The following is a 17,618-nucleotide window of genomic DNA, read 5'->3' as shown; positions in this document are numbered from 1 at the left end:
CGGATACACCAGAGGATTTATAAGCCAACGAGGATGTGGAGGTGCTGGTGAGACCTCTTTCTAGGGGTGCTCGCCAGACACCGGGTGAGTTCTATTTTTGATTTACTTCTTACGTATTCTAACTCATGTTTTGAGTTAATACACAGATAGCTCTAAGCCAGCACAGTTAGCGCCTCCCTGACGTAGCTTTTGTTTCTGGGAATCTATGGGATATATTCAGGCAATCGTATTTTGAACTCCCCGCAATTGACATTACTTTCCATGGTCCCAAATTCTCTGGCTCAAGTTAAAAAGGGCATTTTGAGGCACCTTCATGCAGCCACTAGAATTGTGATTCCACGACTTTGGCGTTCCCCTATAATTCCCTCTCTCTGTGAATGGGCTGTAGAGTTGTGTTACATAAAGAGAATGAAGGAATTGATAGTTAATGCCCATAAACGTGAGACAGAGTACTTGGCAGCATGGAGCTCCTGGCACACATTCATGGACTCCGCTGAATTCCTTAATCTGATTCAGGATTCATAGAGTAATTAAGCCTCCCCCTAATTGCCTTACTATGGGGTCTCATTGTCTTGTGTGCAATTCCCTCTTCCCCCGCCCCTTTTTCCCCCCTCCCTCCTTTATCTATCTTTCTTCTCCTTTTCTTTTGCAGCACTTTCTTAGGGGATTCATAGTACGTTAATTAAATCAGTACGTGTTTTGAGTTGTGCTTATGCTATTTGGCATTGGCGTTGGCATTGTATCTTGGACTTTTCTTGGCCTGGCATGGTCAAGCATTCTGATATTGTCGATGGCTGTTATGCTTAATTTATACAGCATTCACTGTTCTCTTGGGACTTTAGATCTGGAACCTCAACTTTATTTTCAGTTGGAGAAACCTCTACATGTCCTATCTCTTTGGTTAGATATTATAATGCCTTCTTATGCCTTTTGTATTAAGGCTCTGACATGCTGTAATGTGTAGAATTATTTTTTTCTATAACCAAAGTGGAATTCTTTTTATGTCTGTTATTATACACCTTTAGGCCTTAGTCACACGGGCGTTTTCTGCCGCGATTTGCGCATGCGTCATGCAATCCGCAAATCGCGGGAAAAAACGCCCGTGTGACTAAGGCCTTAAAGTTTCAATAAAAACAGATTATATAAATTCCCTCAATGAGTCTATACACCATTCATTCGGTTACCCAAGTAGAGCCTAGCAGAGTCAATGAGAACTGAAAGGTCAAAGCACCCAGCCAAGAGCTTCTGCCCATTTGCTTTATTGATTGGTGGGGTTTTGGCACCCAGACCCTACCGATCAAAATTTCTGACATGCTACTATGAAAAGTCAAAAGTTTTATAAAGGGATAGGGTACCCTTTAATTTGACTGGTCAGCATAATAATAGTACATTCACAGTGTAAACTGCAGAGGAAATACATTGCCAGCAGAACTTCAAACTGACATCACTGTGCAGCCAATGTTTTTAACCATTAAGGACCCAGTACCAAAAGTTTAACCCTTTGTAATCCAATTTTGGATTCAGGGTTTCCTAGGGGGTTTTCTCTTTCTGCCAGTATACAATACTACCATCTGCTGACTAGAGCCAGTACTGCGGTATGGGGCATGTTGGAGAGGCCCCCAACAACAGAGCAGCCAGTAATATACAGAAAGAATACCCTGCCGGACGTCTTCCGACATCAGAGCTGTACAGCCTTCAATCAGAATGTCTTTAGACGTCAGACAGTGGATTGGAAAGGGTTAAGGCCCTTGGTCCTGAGCTTTAATCCAGCCGATACTAAAAATATGGTGCGGGATTAAGGCTCTTGCGTCTGCTTCACTTCAGGAACAGGTCAGCTCCTTGGCTGTCAGTGACAACCAAAGATTCTGAGGAGAAGAAGAAGTGCTTTTTAACCACTTCTGCCTTCTCTCTTGCAGGCTACATAGCACTCAATGAGTGCTATGTAATGATGAAAGAAAGTGGAAGTATCACTTCCACTATTCAATCAGGCGATCAAGTGACTGTTGGGTGCCCCATTTCACAACATAGCTGCTGGGTCCTAGTAGACCCAGATCAGCTTTGCCAATGAGTATTTTAATTACAGGGGGATTGCCTGGGCCTCAGTTGGATGCTGCTCCTATGGATGTCCCACCTACAGTAGAAACGTGTGAAATCGAGAAGAAAACTAATTTGAATGATCCCCTAGAGGTCTTATATGACGCTGTGGGGGACATAGATGGTAATAAATAGTTACAAAAATTAGTTTAAAAAATTACAGAATAAAATAAAAATATATGTATTAAAAAAGAAAACAACCCATCGCTGACGCCAGTCTAAACGCCACATCCGCTCTGTAATCCAAGACTATACACATTATAACGTCCAAAACAAAATGAGGAACCCATTCCTGTACTTTATTTTAGCGTATATATACTCATTTTAAAAATAAGCAACTATAAAATACTTAGAATTTTTTTTTCTTTTTTTTTAGCTTTTTACTCCTAATAAAACTAAAAAAGCGAAAAAAAATGCTGTGAAAAAAAGATACAAAATAGCCCTGTATGTTGCAGAAAAAAGGAGCAAACATTATTTTGTTAGCTGAAGTAAAGAAATATGGCAGTAAAACCACCATATGTGTAAAACAGAGATGAACGAGCCTGCTCGGATTAGGCAGTTACTCGAGCGACCCTCGCTCTTCTCAAGTAACTGCCTTATCCGAGCAGGCTCACGCATCTCTAGTGTAAAATCCTTTAAAAGTGTCTGGTCCTTTTGGATTGAAACACCCTGGTCCTTAAAGGGGTTGTCCCGCGCCGAAACGGGTTTTTTTTTTTTTCAACCCCCCCCCCGTTCGGCGCGAGACAACCCCGATGCAGGGACCTAAAGAAAGCTTACCGGAGCGCTTACCTTAATCCCCGCGCTCCGGTGACTTCTATACTTACCGGTGAAGATGGCCGCCGGGATCCTCTTCCTCCGTGGACCGCAGCTCTTCTGTGCGGTCCATTGCCGATTCCAGCCTCCTGATTGGCTGGAATCGGCACGTGACGGGGCGGAGCTACACGGAGCCGGCATTCTGCACGAGCGGCTCCATTGAAGAGAGCAGAAGACCCGGACTGCGCAAGCGCGGCTAATTTGGCCATCGGAGGGCGAAAATTAGTCGGCTCCATGGGAACGAGGACGCTAGCAACGGAGCAGGTAAGTAAAAAACTTTTTATAACTTCTGTATGGCTCATAATTAATGCACAATGTACATTACAAAGTGCATTAATATGGCCATACAAAAGTGTATAGACCCACTTGCTGCCGCGGGACAACCCCTTTAAGAGGTTAAATCTGACACCTATTGATCTTAATGATAAAAATGCTGATCATGAACATCCAACAAGAACACTGACCATAACAAAACTGATGGGGACATACGCTTCAGCAGTACCAAGCCATCGTTATCCTATCAATCTGTTAAGAAAATTGTAGATCAATGTATCAGTTAATTATTCTATATTGCCTTGTAGAGCATGATACTGGTATGAGTAGTGAAAGGGTTAAAATATATCCCTTCTTTAGGCCTCCATGTCTTCTCAGGAAAGATGATAGTCTACTAAACCCCCCATGTATGCATATCTATAGACAGGAAGCTACACACCACAGGGGGTAAGTCTGTAAAGTATTACATGCATTCCTTTCTCCTGAATTCATAATGGTCTCATTGTATGTAATAGATACACCCTAGAAGGTGTAACTTATGTTAATCATTTTTTATCTTAAGCCTATCATATATTCTATCCATCTTGAAGGTATATACGTTTTGCTATGATGTCATTTAGACTATATATGCTTTGTCCACCTCAGAATAAAGCAGAAATCACTTGATACTACTGGTATTAATTTGTATTTCTCCTGAGCTCAGATTACTACACGGAATCTGATAGTCTTCTTCTTGGTAAACAAATTCTCTTTACACAATCGCTTAAGATAATTTGCTGCAGAAGGTTATCACACTCAAGTGAAGCTTTGCTCTCTCTCTCTCTCTCTCTCTCTCTCTATATATATATATATATATATATATATATATATATATATATATATATATATATACAGTATATATATATATATATGTGTATGTATATAGTAAATTTTTATATATTTGGTGAGGGGGAGACATGCAGTATATCTCTATGGATCCTAGCAGTACTGTTGTATCTTGTCTCCACCACAGTAATGGGTGGAGACATGGGCTGGGCTGCTGGAGCTAAGGGGAATGTCCACAGCTCTGGATTGGCTGGCGGAGACACATACCTGCACCGGAGGTTGCTGCTGTAAGTGTCCCACTGGCATCTCCTAGCTCCTGACCTCGCTGCTGTCACTGTTCGGAGCCTGCTGTCTGGCGGCCTCTCCCAGCTCCTGACCCCGCTGCTGTCAGCTGGTCTGCCAGCTCCGCTGTCACAGTAGTCCCTGGCAGCCTCGCATCTCCACTAGCGGCCCTGCTGTCACAGTACCCGGGGGTTATCATGTGTTCGCGCAAATTCTCCCTGCCAACCTCCCCTTTGTGCTCCTGGCTCCAAGCTGCAATTGGTACAATGCATCTATCGATGCATTTTATCGCCGGCTCACATTTCTGTCCCCCACTGGGTCACAGCCGCTGCTCTGTTCTGTCAGCCACTGTCTTCTTCTGCTTCTAGACGCACCCCACCTCTGTCGCCAGCCAGGGTGTCAGCTGGCGACAGCTGGACAGGGAACACAGCATCGGGTAGGTCGGCACTGAGAGCGGTGGAGATGGCAGGCAGAGTCCAGAGGAGAGCAGATGGAAGCAGAGAACCCAGAGATGATGGCTGGCAGGGGAGTGGGGACAGACAGCCAATCAGCAGCTGTGGGCATCACCTGCATCTCAACACAGCTCACCTATCTCTGCACCCCTTGCTTCCGGTCATGGGCGTAACTATAGAGGATGCAGGGGATGCGGTTGCACCCGGGCCCAGAAGCCTTAGGGGGCCCATAAGGCCTAACTTCTCCATATAGTAAGCTTAGTAGTATGAATCAAGCTTTATAGTTGGGGCCCAGTTACAGCTTTTGCATTGGGGCCCAGAAGCTTCATGTTACACCTCTGCTTCCGGTGAAGACAAGATACAACAGTACCAACCTAGCTACACCAGTGGGGCCCTCGCATCTGAAGAATATGCTAAGGGGGTGGTCAGGTCCAGACTTTGCCTGGGACCCATAGAACAATATTTAAATCCCTGCAAGTAGGGATGAGAATATTTGGTAGTCATCAAATACTTCCTTACTGTAATATATTTTACATGCCCTGTACAAGTCATAAATATTATTGCCACACGCTGTATGTAGCAATATCTGTTTATGTTTTGTGTCTTTTTCTGCAACATTACACATAACTTGTAGCTGTGTATAATTTTCAGATGCCATAAGGAAATCAATCAGGATTTCTTCACACATACTGATATCTAAAGTAGGAAAAAGGAAAACATTCTCGCCATCTCCTGATCGTTTGGTTTGAGGCAATGCTAGAGAAAAGGTAAATAAAGCACATATCTCCCATTGACAAACATCATTCTTCCCAGTGCTGATCCTTTTTCATGATCACTTTATCATTTAATGGTAGTTTTCTTGGCAATTCCACAGAAAGCAGAATCACCACTGTGTGCATTAGCAGACTCATAAAGTCAAGATAATGGGAGATGGAGTGAATGGAGAGCTCCTAGGAATCATCCGGAAAGATCAGGAGGCCTTTGTTTGCTTTCTATATATCTTTTACCTCCCCGGCCTTCACATCAGCTCTGGTACCACTTTCTATCCTACTTCTATTTCTACAGCTTTGCCATAAATGAGCTGCAAACTAGATAGTAGAATGAAGAAGGGAAAACAGAAAAGCTGATGAAAGCGTTGGATCTCCTATATATTGTGTATTACCGACATACCAGCATAACATACATAATATGAGAATATGCGCTGCTCAAGAAAATTAAGGGAACTCTTAACCCCTTAGGGACACGGCCTATTTTAGCCATGAAGAAGCAACAATTTGGGTGGGATTTTCACTTTTCAAAAGCCATAACTTTTCATTTTTCAGTCGCCATGGCCATATGAGGGCTTGGTTTTTGCATGTCAGGCTGAAGTTTCTCTTGGTACAATTCTGGGGTACTTTTTTAATCCCTTTTATTCCGTTTTCTTCTAGAGACAAAATGAACAAAATAAGCATTTTGGCTCCTTTTTTTAGTTTTTTTTTACGCTTTTTGCCATGCAGGATAAATAGTGTGTTTAATTTATTGTACAAGTTATGACGGATATGATGATACCAAATATGTGTTGTTTTTTTATCGTGTTTTTTTAAATAAAATCAAGAACGTGCACAAAAAGTTTTTTTCACATTTTTTTACACTATTTTTTTTTTACATTTTCTATACCATAAGAGCTATGAGTGCTATAATAATGCATTGCAGTACTTCTGTACTGCGATGTATTATCACTCAAAATAGCAATCACAAGCAATGACAGGCCCGGACACCAATGTGGTGCACTCCCTCTGTGAACCATTTACATACCGCGATGTACATTTATTGCAGTACATAAGGGGTTAAGAGCAGTGGTCTCATAAATTTCTGCTGTGGGACCAAGAACCCGGCTAACAGTTTCAGCCGACTTCCGCTGTAGGATGGCGCGAGCTCAGTTCTAAGTTCACGCCATCCACAGTTTATGTCCTGTTGCGTTAAGGGGTTAAAGGCATCAACCCATCATCAGGACCGATATCTACTTCTTTATGCTTGGAGGAACCCTGCCAGAGCCCTACAATATGACCTCCAGTGGGATACTAGTCTGTATTTTTGACCAAACGGACCCCATGAGAGTGGCACCAGTCCTGTAGTGGGACTTATACTTACAGCTCTATTTTCAGTCCCACTGGGAAGAGAGACGGAACATAGTGCAGACAATCGGTGTACAGTGTGTTAGCATTATACAGTACAAGAAATGTGACATCACTGAATCAAGTTATCAATCTTCGGACGACTAAGGTTAACCAATTACAGTATTTCTTTCCATAGAGTAATGGTAAATTCTCTTAAGTTTATTGTGGTCTTCCTCGGCACGGCGGCGCAGCTTGCGATCTGCAGTCAATAGTTTATTAGCCTTCATGCACAGGCCATACACGGCACTCACACTGATTTACAGCGCAGTGACAAGTTATTTTTTATAAGCTCTTCTAAAACGGCTGCCGGGGAAGTGTTCATTCACGAGCCTCTTGTCAGAACAAAAACAACATATAATATTATGTACATTTTATTGGGGGGAATAAAAATGCTTTGTGGAATCGGGATATTTCGACAGAAGCCGTATATAATGTCAATACAAAGGATTAAACTCCTGCTTATTTTTCATATTCTCATATTTTGCAAATGTGCAGCAAAAAGGTGCAGCAGAATCTGGGATATTATAACCAGATTCTGCAGGACAGTTACGTATTTGGGGCGCTGCCCCGGGCGACAGGAGGTATGTCCCACCCCCTCCTCTACTTGTGACCTTGTTAGCTCCGCCTCCTGAGTTCACTGCTACCTGCACTGCTGGCAAGTCCAAATGCTGCCTCTGGCACTGACTCGTAGGGGTGAGTAAGGGAGAGTCAAGGACCACGAATCAGCTCATCAATCTAGTAATCATGCCACAAGCACTGATTAGCGGCCTGCTGGGCTACTAGGCTACTAGGCTCACTATTACTGATTCCCACTTCTATAGCGCTTTGAAGGCATTTTTGATGTGCATATTAATGCAGCTGAAAATCACATGTACTTTTTCAGCTAAACGCCACGGATTTACAATGCGGGTTTCAGCTGTTCTGATTCTATATTGAAATCAAGTGCTTCACCTGTAGAAGACAATCAGCTGAAAACTACTTTGCAAAACTGTGGCGTTTTGCAGTAAAAACGCATGCAGTTTTCCGCAGCGTTTTTGATGTTCAGTTGACATGCACATAAACACCATAAGAGCGCCATAAGTGTGGGAGCGTATCCTAATGATGCCGGCAGTCCATTAATCGATTGTGTCCCATTGTTAGGCTACTTGCACAGAGGTTGTTTTTCGAACCAATGTAGAGGTCATGTGACTTCCAGTGACATCATCTGCCCCAACAATATATATATGGAAGAAAGCTCAAGAGCAGCCAAGCAGCCAAAAATTGAGAAAGTGAACATGGGGTACCTATAGGAAGAAATGTAGTGTTCACATTCCATACCTCCCACAAAATACTGTGTCTTCATGTCAGTAACCAATATTTTTTCTAGAGTTACGTCATGAAGGTTCGGGTTTGAATGGAGGCGGATCGGGAACCATACAATGCAGGTGCTGGCTGTTTCTTACACCTGACGCCCTCCTGCAACACCTGAATGCAGCTGTTAACCTTTTAAATGCTGCAGTCAATTCTTACAACGGCATTTAAATGCCCCGATCAGAGTTCAGGAGACCTGAACGGCCCCCCCATGATAAGATTGCAGGGTGATGTTCAGTTGCCATCACAACCAGGGGCCTTCTAAAACCACCAGTGCTGCCATTGCAAATTGCCTATCAAGCCATGCCTGTCAGATTGAGGTATGATGTAATACTATGCTATTACATGATACTGAAAGAGCAATCAAAGCATCACAAGTTGTTGTCCCCTTTGGGGACTAAAAATAAAATGTGAAAATCAGTTTTAAAAAGTTTTATTAATTATTTAAAAAAATAAAAGCTAAAAAAAAGTTTAACAGCCCCTCATCCTTTTCCCATATTTTAATTTAAAAAACAACATAAATTAAAAAAAAACATTTGGCATCGCTGAGTTCATAAAAATACAATCTATCAAATTAGTACATTATTTACCCCGCACAATGAACATAATCAGAATTGCACGTTTTTGGTCACCCTGATTCCAAGAATGAATTTAATAAAAAGTGATCAAAAAGCCATATGTACTCCAAAATGCTAACACTAGAAACTACAGGACGTGCCACAAAAAATGAGCCCTCACACAACTATGTTGACGGAGAAAAAAAAAGTTGTGGCTGTCAGAAAATATTTTTCTCCCAAACGTTTTTCTATTTTTTTAAAAGTAGTATAGCCAGAAAAGCTATAAATTTTGTATCTTCATAATCGTACTGACCCATGGAATAAGGTTGTCATTTTTTGCAGCAGTGTGTACGCCATAGAAACAAGAGCCCCCAAAGATGGTAGAATTGCACTGTTTTTTCCATTTCACTCCAGTGATAATTTTAAAAAAATTTTCAGTAGATTACATGGTACATTAAATAGTACCAATGAAAAATACAACTTGTCCCGCAAAAAACAACCCGCAGACAGCTATGCCGATGGATAAATAAAAGAGTTAAGATTTTTAGGAATTGGGGAGGAAAAACGAAAATGGGGAAAAAAAGGCCTCCTCCTTAAAGGGGTTGTGCCTTCTTGATAACTTGTTTATATATGTCTTCTTAGGATATAAGGATATAATAGAGTACCCCACTCAGTACCCCCACTAATAGCCAGAGCACTAAAAATTCCAGCGTCTGTGCTATTAACCCCATAACGACCGTCGATACACCTTTTCATGGCCTGTATCAGCGGGCTATGCATGAAGAGAGATCACGCGGCGATCCCCCTCCATACATCGCGGGCGCACGGCTGATCGGAGCTGTTAACCCTTTGAATGCCGCTGTCAATTCTGACAGCCACATATAAATCCCCTAAGCGATGCTTGGGGGTCCCGTATGGCCCCCCGTGATAACATTGCAGGGAGACGTGCGGGTGTCATGGCACCCCCGGGGCCTTCTGAAAAAGCCCCAGGGCTGTCATGGTAGAATGCCTATCAAGCCATCCCCGTGGGGTGGCTTGATAGAATGCCTGCTAGAAAGCGGCATGATGTAATGCTATGACTTTACATCATACTGCAGGAGCAATGGCGACTAAAAAAAAAGTAAACATAAGAACAATAGAGTTTTACTAATTATTTTTAAAAAAGTTAAATAAAATACTTTTTACCATATTTATAATAAAATAATCTAAATAATAAAACAAAAATACATATTTGGTATCACTGCGTCCGTAGACGTCCGATCTATCAAAGCAATGCTTTAGTTACCCCGCACAAGGCACGTTGTCAGAAAAAACAAATTACAGCACAAATGCAATTTATTTTGGTCACCCTGTCTCCAAGAAAAAAATGCAATGATCAAAAAGTTGTATGTATTCCAAGATGGTACCAACGGAAACTACAGGACGTCCCACAAAAAAATGAGCCCCAGACACAACTATGTTGATGGAAAAATTAAAAAAGTTGCGCGCAGAAGATGGCGGCAGAAAATAATTTTTAAAAAAACTAAATGAGTTTGAAAAAAATACAAGTAGTACAGGAAAAAAACATGAGTTTGGTATCATAGCAATCGTAGTGACCCATAGAATAAAGTCATCATGTCATTTTTGTTGCTGTTTGTGCGGCGTAGAAAAAAGACGCACCGAAAGATGATTTCTTTTTTTTTTTTCATTTCTCTCCACTTAGAATTTTTTTTCAGTTTATTATACGGTACATTAAATAGCACCATTGAAAAATACAACCCATGCCGCAAAAAAACAAGCCCTCATACAGCGACGTCGATGAATAAATAAAGGAGTTATGATTTCTAAAAAGGGGGGAGGAAAAAACTAAAATGGAAGAATGAAAAAGGCTTGGTCACTGAGGGGTTAAATTCCAGATAGCTTCTCACAATTTCTTAATGAAATATTTCTATAAAGAAGTAGCAAGAAGCTCCAAAAGTAACTCTAAAATGGTTTGAAAACAGCTAGATTCCATCAATGTCTGTAAAGATACCCAACATTTCTGCATCTCTTGGCTGACAAGCTGACTGCAGACTCCATCCGCCCCCTGTGTCAATCTTCCATTATGGGTCCTCTCTCAGAAAATAAAAGCAGCTGATCTCCCACTAAGTCACATCTGCTCCTAGTCCATATTATAGCAAGAGGGAAAGATGACACCCTGAACCCTATAAACCAATAAAGATTGTCTGATTTGGTTTGCCCCTGTTGTTACAAGTAGGCAACCCGCCGGGTAAAGGGCTGGTGACATCTGTTTAAAAAATGCCAGGAGTTAGAGGAACAAAAAGGTAATAAATCAACTCTTTACAACTTGCTCTGAGGAATTCATAAGCCCTTCCACTCCAGTGTGGAATGTGGAGGGTGGAGGAACAGACGCCTCGTGTCTGCCTGATCCACGCTCACTTCGTAATAAGATATAGATTTTCAGATTTGTGAAAAATTGTACCGTTAACCTAAATTATTAATCACGCCAAAAAACTGAATGCACTGTGTGTTTTTCCCTGAGTTATATCTGCTTGAACTGGGTAAGACATATCGCTAAAACCATATTAAAAGGGATGCTAAAAACATTATGACACTGCATATTAAAGAAGAAGCTTGCAACAATATCTCTAGTTTGATCTTTTTGGAATCCAGTCTTTAGAAGTTATTTCTTCGTAGCTCTCGATCGAGACATTTATATAGAACACTACAGTGTGTACAAAAATATGGAAACACTGTATGGGATTTTAATCATTAGCACTGAGCTGGGCTTTTGACCCCTGCTTGGCTGAGAACTTTCCCACGAAATTTGTGTTTACTTCACCTCTTGCCCTGCTCTGGGTGGTTTTGGGAGCAGTTGGTAACAGCAGCCGAGTGGCTCAACCCCTGAGCAATGAAACCTAGTTGCTCGGGCAGATGTTCACTTCTGCCCAGCAGCATCTGTATCATATTACCTCCACTTAAAATAGGGCTTTACATGTCTTATTGAAATTTGATTTACAATCCCATGTAATTTAAGGCATGCATTTTGTGCAGTGTTTCCATATTTTTGTCCACCCACTGTATCTCCAATTCTAGAGTTGCACTCAAGATACATTTCAAATAGTGCCACCCTGGCAAAAACACACCTGGTTGCCTGTCACACTGCAAACATCTCCTATGTATATTGCTGTTACTTTCATGCAGTGCAGCCTCCTGATATTTAGATTTCTGCCTGCTTTTTATTTCTCTATTCTGTGTTATCAATCCCATGATGCATCAGCACAACATCGCATGATCATCTACACCCTGTACCATCTCTGCCGACAGGGAGCACACTGACATTGCCATCTCTATTCTATATTCTAAATAAGCAGCAGATCCTAAATATACAGTCTGGAGGCTGAATTGTGATCTCCTTTATTATAACTGTGTGACAGGAGCAGCGTGATCATCATCAGTAACTGTGACAGGGGTGTCTCTATCCCTTTGGTGGTCGGGTCCAGCACACGGGAATTACACTGTTTGAAAAACCGACTAATTTAAGAGGGCTTAAACCCAAGTAAACCTGAGCTGGTCAGAATGAGGTCAAATGACCACCTGAGAGGAAGGAGCCGAAGAGTTTCAGATAGAAAAGAATAACTAAACAAGGTAGCACTAACTCACTTATACAGTATACACTAAGACTAATTACATAAGGAATGGAAAAAAATCATGGTAATAGCTCTTTATAAAGTTCTTACTGTACTGCATGCAATACATTATGGCTGCCACATCAGCAGCGGCTGCACAGACTTCTATGGTAGTTTGCTAGATTGTATCAGTCTGAAGATATAGACAGTATATTATTCATACAGTACTAGAAAACCCCTAGAAGGTGGGGCTCACACAACCGCATGCTCACTGCATATTACCAATGCAGTTTTTACATGCGTAATATGCAGTAGCAATGTCCCATAGACTTTACTTGTGCCACTTACACTAGCCGGCTAAATATGTGCGCAAAAAAACTCTGTGCCTTGGCGCCTATTACGAGCACATACATGCCATGATAGTGTATGGCGATTGGCAGCATACAGCAAATATACATGTCATTGCATACTTGCTGTGTGCAAGAGATATGTGCGTTGCCTGCAGGTAAACACGGTTGTGTGAGCCCGGCCTTCTAAGGGTTTTCTAGTATTATTTGCCTAAGTTGCAATAGTGTGTTCCTTAAACAGGTCCTTACTAGAGATGAGCGAGCGTACTTGGTAAGGACAGATACTCGAGCGGGTATTCTCCTTTTCGAGTACCTGCCTGCTCGCCCGCAAAGATTCGGGTGCCGGCGGGGGTGAGCACTGTGTTGCGGGAGTGAGTAGGAGGGAGCGGAGGGGAGAGAGAGATCTCACCCCCGTTCCCCCCCTGCTCTCCCCCGCCGCCCCCGCCGGCACCCGAGTCTTTGCGGGCGAGCAGGCAGGTACTCGAAAAGGAGAATACTCGCTCAAGTATCTGTCCTTACCGAGTTCGCTCGCTCATCTCTAGCCCTTATGCTTTAAAATGTAAAAAAATGTAAAAATTCCTAGGAAACCTCCTATCATGAATGCCAACATGTCAACCAATGACGACTCTAAACAGTAAGTTGTGGAATGACTGCGTTCAGGACTCTCATATTTTCTTACATCTGTGTTTAGAACCGAGAAACAATATCATTTCTGTTTAAGTAAGAAGCTCATTGAAGGAGTCTTTACTAACACAAAACAACCCGGACGATTAAACTTTACAGCCCTCTGAGGTCATTATGTGTCCAATAACCCTTATCAAGCTAATAATGAGATGTAAGGGTAATGGGCTAAAACTTTTTGGATCTTTTTGGCATATAAAAGTGCAATTCCAATCTACTTTAAAATTACAAGGAACATAAAAAATCTTCAATTACAGTGGAATATCATTTTCTGCACTGCTCGGCTCTGTTTAATAACTGAACATACATTTTATAGTTTTCTCTCACCTTTATTCAATGAGCAGTAAAATGCCGCTCAACATTACTAGTCCCTACAGCCAGGCACTCATTGAGTCCTAGATGCATATCTATCATGGCTCAAATCTTGGAGATTCTCTTCTCATGTGGAAATAAGTTTATTCCATTTACTATGGTGCATTAAGGAACACTTCACCAAAACCAATCTAAGAAAGGAACTGTAGCCTGAGAGAAGCTGCTAATAGTAACCATCACATTTTGCCATACCGTTTGGACAGTTTAGGAATGGTTTCAGAAATTGCATTTATTTGCATAGTTTATATACTAGCAACATAATCCTCAGCTGTGTAGTCTGTGGAGACTGCCAAGTTGGAGGAGAAGACTTATAGGCCATGCAGCGCTCCTCTGGGAAATTGGTATGCAAATGGGAGATAGTAGAATGTCTCTGCAGCGCCACCTATTGGAAGGCAGCTTTCCTATAGGTCAATGTTTGACCTTGCAACAGAAAATGAAAAAGGATAGCTCTATAATGTAGCAATGCACCAAATGAATAATGCGTATTGCAGTATTTAGATGCTCTCCTGTACAAGCTATGCAAATGGGCACAACACCAATAATGGTGTGTTACAGTTTTTACCTCTCCTTGGCAGAGGGTGTAAAACCTGCATACTTTTTGAATGGCTTATTGGTTGTTGAATAATGACCAAAAATAACAACCATTCTGTTTTTGTATTATATTCACTAAGTGGATCAGATCTAGTTTTCTCCTGACCCTTAATGTTGGATACCTCTCCTTTTTACCCCTTCCTCTTTTTATTAAGGGAAAGGTAGGATGAGGTTGGGTTAGGTTCCTGTATGTGGTCGCCCTTTTCGGGCGGTTACTCCACTTTCTCATCTTTAAACTAGTGTTTGGGACAGCTTAGGGTGCAATTAGGCTTCATTAGATAATTATTAATAAAGGTTATATATTACTGCTAAAGACTATACACTTTTTTGTGAGCCCTAAAACCTACATATTGTCAGAAATACATAATATAAAAAACACACCAATTTTGCTCATTAGGGAGAGTGTCCAATAAGATGAAGAGAAGTACATAATATTCCACATTACTATATATGAAAAAACCATGAAACAGCCTGTCTGTACATGGCTATCTTTGCCTTCTGGAGAAGACCCTGGTTTTGGCTTATATTCACAGTCCAAAGGCTGGACAAATATCTGTCTGGGATGATTTAGTGAATCCTGTACTGAGCAGGCGGTTGGACCCGATGACCCTGGAGGTCCCTTCCAACTCTAATGGTCTATGTTGCATGGCTGGTCTGTCATTGACTTAGAGGGAAACTGTCTTCCAATAGATGGCACTGCAGAGACATTGCTTCCAGTGAAGCTCACAATCTAAACTCCCAATCTAACATCACTAGAGGCAATTTTATAGAAAAATGATTAATCTATCAATATGTTTTTGGAGTGTGGGATGAAACTGGAGAAAATCCACATAGACATGGAGAGATCATACAAACGCCATCCAGATTTTTTATTTTTGTCAGATCAAAACCCAGAACTGCAGTGCTGTAAGGCAGGAGTAGTAATCTCTATGCTGCCCAGACACTGGATATATAGTTATCTGTAAGAATCTGCATTTGTGCCTTTAAAATAATAGAAATCTAAAATGGTTTAAAGAATACGATTAGAATTGAGGAAAACTGCCTGACCACCTCTTGGGTCCATTGATGGCTGCTACTCAGAATCTGATATCTCTGTAGGACATTAACCCATTAAGGACCAGGCGCGGTAAATATACGGCACCTGGTCCTGGGCTTAAAGCACCACTGATAGTAAAATTACGGTGGCGCTTTAAGCCTCCTGGCTCTGCAATCAATCAGAGGCAGGAATGGGTTATCAGTTGTTAGTGACAGCTGATAACCCAGAGGAGAAGGCAGGAGGGGTTTTTAACCCTTCCTGCCTTTCCTTCTCTGGGTACACAGTGCTTTCTGTGTACTAGAAAGTGTAGCTTCCACTACCGGAGCCGGGGGGTCATGTGACCGCCGAGGTTCCCTGCTACAGCAGAGTTGGAGGGTCAAACTAGACCCTGGCCAGCTCTGCCAGTGACTAATGTCACTACAGGGGTTGCTTTCCCCTGTAACTGGGGCTCCTATGGATGCGGCTCCTATGTATGCGGCTCCTATGGACGCCCCAGCTACAGTGGGAAAGTGACAAATAAAAAGGAAAAAAAAATGACTGTCCCCCAGAGGTCTTACATGACGTCATGGGGGACATACATAGTAAAAAACATGATTACATACACATATAAAACAAAATTCCAGAATGAAACAACAATACATACATAAGAAAGAAAATAACACTAAGCCGACGCCAACAACAACCGTCGCCGTATGCACCCTGTAAACCAAAACCATACATACTGTATATCAAAACCTCCAAAACAAATAGAGGAACCCATTCCCATACTTTATTTTAGCATAAATATACTAAATTTTAAAAAACTAACTATAAATGTTAAAAAAATTATTTTTTTTAGCATTTTACGCCCAATAAAACTAAAAAACGGGGAAAAAAGTCAGTGAAAAAGATATTTTAAAAATAGCCCTATATGTCATGGGAAAAAAAACACAGTAAAAATAATTTTGGTAGCTAAAAGAAACAAAATAGGGCAGTAAAACCGCCACATGGGTAAAATCCCTAAAAAGTGCCTCGTCCTTAAGGTACAAAACAGCCTGGTCCCTAAGGGGTTAAAATGAAGAAGAATCAACTGATCCTCACATAAGAGGATGACTCAAGAACTTGTCTTTTTTATTATAGGGAAAATCCCTTTTAAAGGGTTTTATGTTCCAAATGAGTGTTTTATGACTTGTCACTAGATATTCTGAGAATAGGCTGGTTCTAAATTCAGTCAGAAGTTTCTGTGACTCATTGCTATGGATGACGGCACCACAAGCACCTCATGGTGGCTCCATCAACCAGTGCTGCTGACTAATTCGGCCATCCCCTTTAAGATGGAATTCATGGTTCTGTAATTAATACAGACCAGAAGTAGTGCCAGCCTGAGATGTAATAACCCTCTAATGCACCAAGTTACTGATGTGAATTAGTGTTAATTAGTGTGCACTAAGACTAAAACAAACAACAGCAAAAGTTAGAGGATTTACAACCTTCAAAAACTTCTAAAAGTTCTGCAATAAGAGAAAACTAAAAAGCATTAGTTGTACATGATCAGACATGGTAGGAGGCGGATGTAGTGTTCTCCAATAGGGTTGTAACAAGAAATTTCTACATGTCTACTAAATGTTATTTCCTACATCATTATTGCTTGCTTTGATTAGGAATTGTGATATTTCACTAACCCCAGAAGGAAATATAGAAGTTATTACCTTCATCTCTCTTGCGTTTGTTGCTTTCTGCATTGGATGATGTAATTCCCAGAATTCCACTGATAGAATAAGAAGAACCTGCTGAGTCTGTGCTTACAGATGAGACCTGAGTCACTGAACCGGTTGAAGCTGAAATAAGTACAAAATATTTAAGTCTGAGCAAATTAACTGACTCTTACAGAATATGTCTCCACTAAAGTCCATTAATACTCAAAAAGACTCTGTCACCATCTTTTTGCGTTCCTCTCTGAGGGTGGCATAAGATAGTGACAGTCATACTGATTACACTAATATGTCTGCTGTGTGGATCTGTGCAGTAGTTTTGGAGAAACTTACCTTTTATCAGTTGCAGCACATGCATAGAAGGCTACTTAAAGTAGTCCTGGATATTCATGGGTTACAGGCTAGCTGCACCCACCCCAACCTCCAGTCACTGATTGGCAGCTCTCCACTTATTACTGTGCATAGAGAGAGAATTGCCAATCAGTGGATG

General features: G+C 41.4%; 1 protein-coding gene across 1 annotated transcript in view; it reads right to left on the bottom strand.

Annotated features, from left to right (window-relative positions):
- Nucleotides 1-17,618, bottom strand: part of PAX5 (paired box 5) — a 206,691-nt gene that overhangs the window by 174,101 nt on the left and 14,972 nt on the right. The window contains exon 3 of the mRNA XM_066602032.1: nt 17,126-17,254. Coding sequence (XP_066458129.1) covers nt 17,126-17,254 — 129 coding nt within the window. The remainder of the gene's footprint in view (nt 1-17,125; nt 17,255-17,618) is intronic.

Source organism: Eleutherodactylus coqui, chromosome 5, assembly GCF_035609145.1.
Source record: "Eleutherodactylus coqui strain aEleCoq1 chromosome 5, aEleCoq1.hap1, whole genome shotgun sequence".
In the NCBI taxonomy this organism is placed as follows: domain Eukaryota; kingdom Metazoa; phylum Chordata; class Amphibia; order Anura; family Eleutherodactylidae; genus Eleutherodactylus; species Eleutherodactylus coqui.
This window is presented reverse-complemented; position numbering and strand designations above follow the sequence as displayed.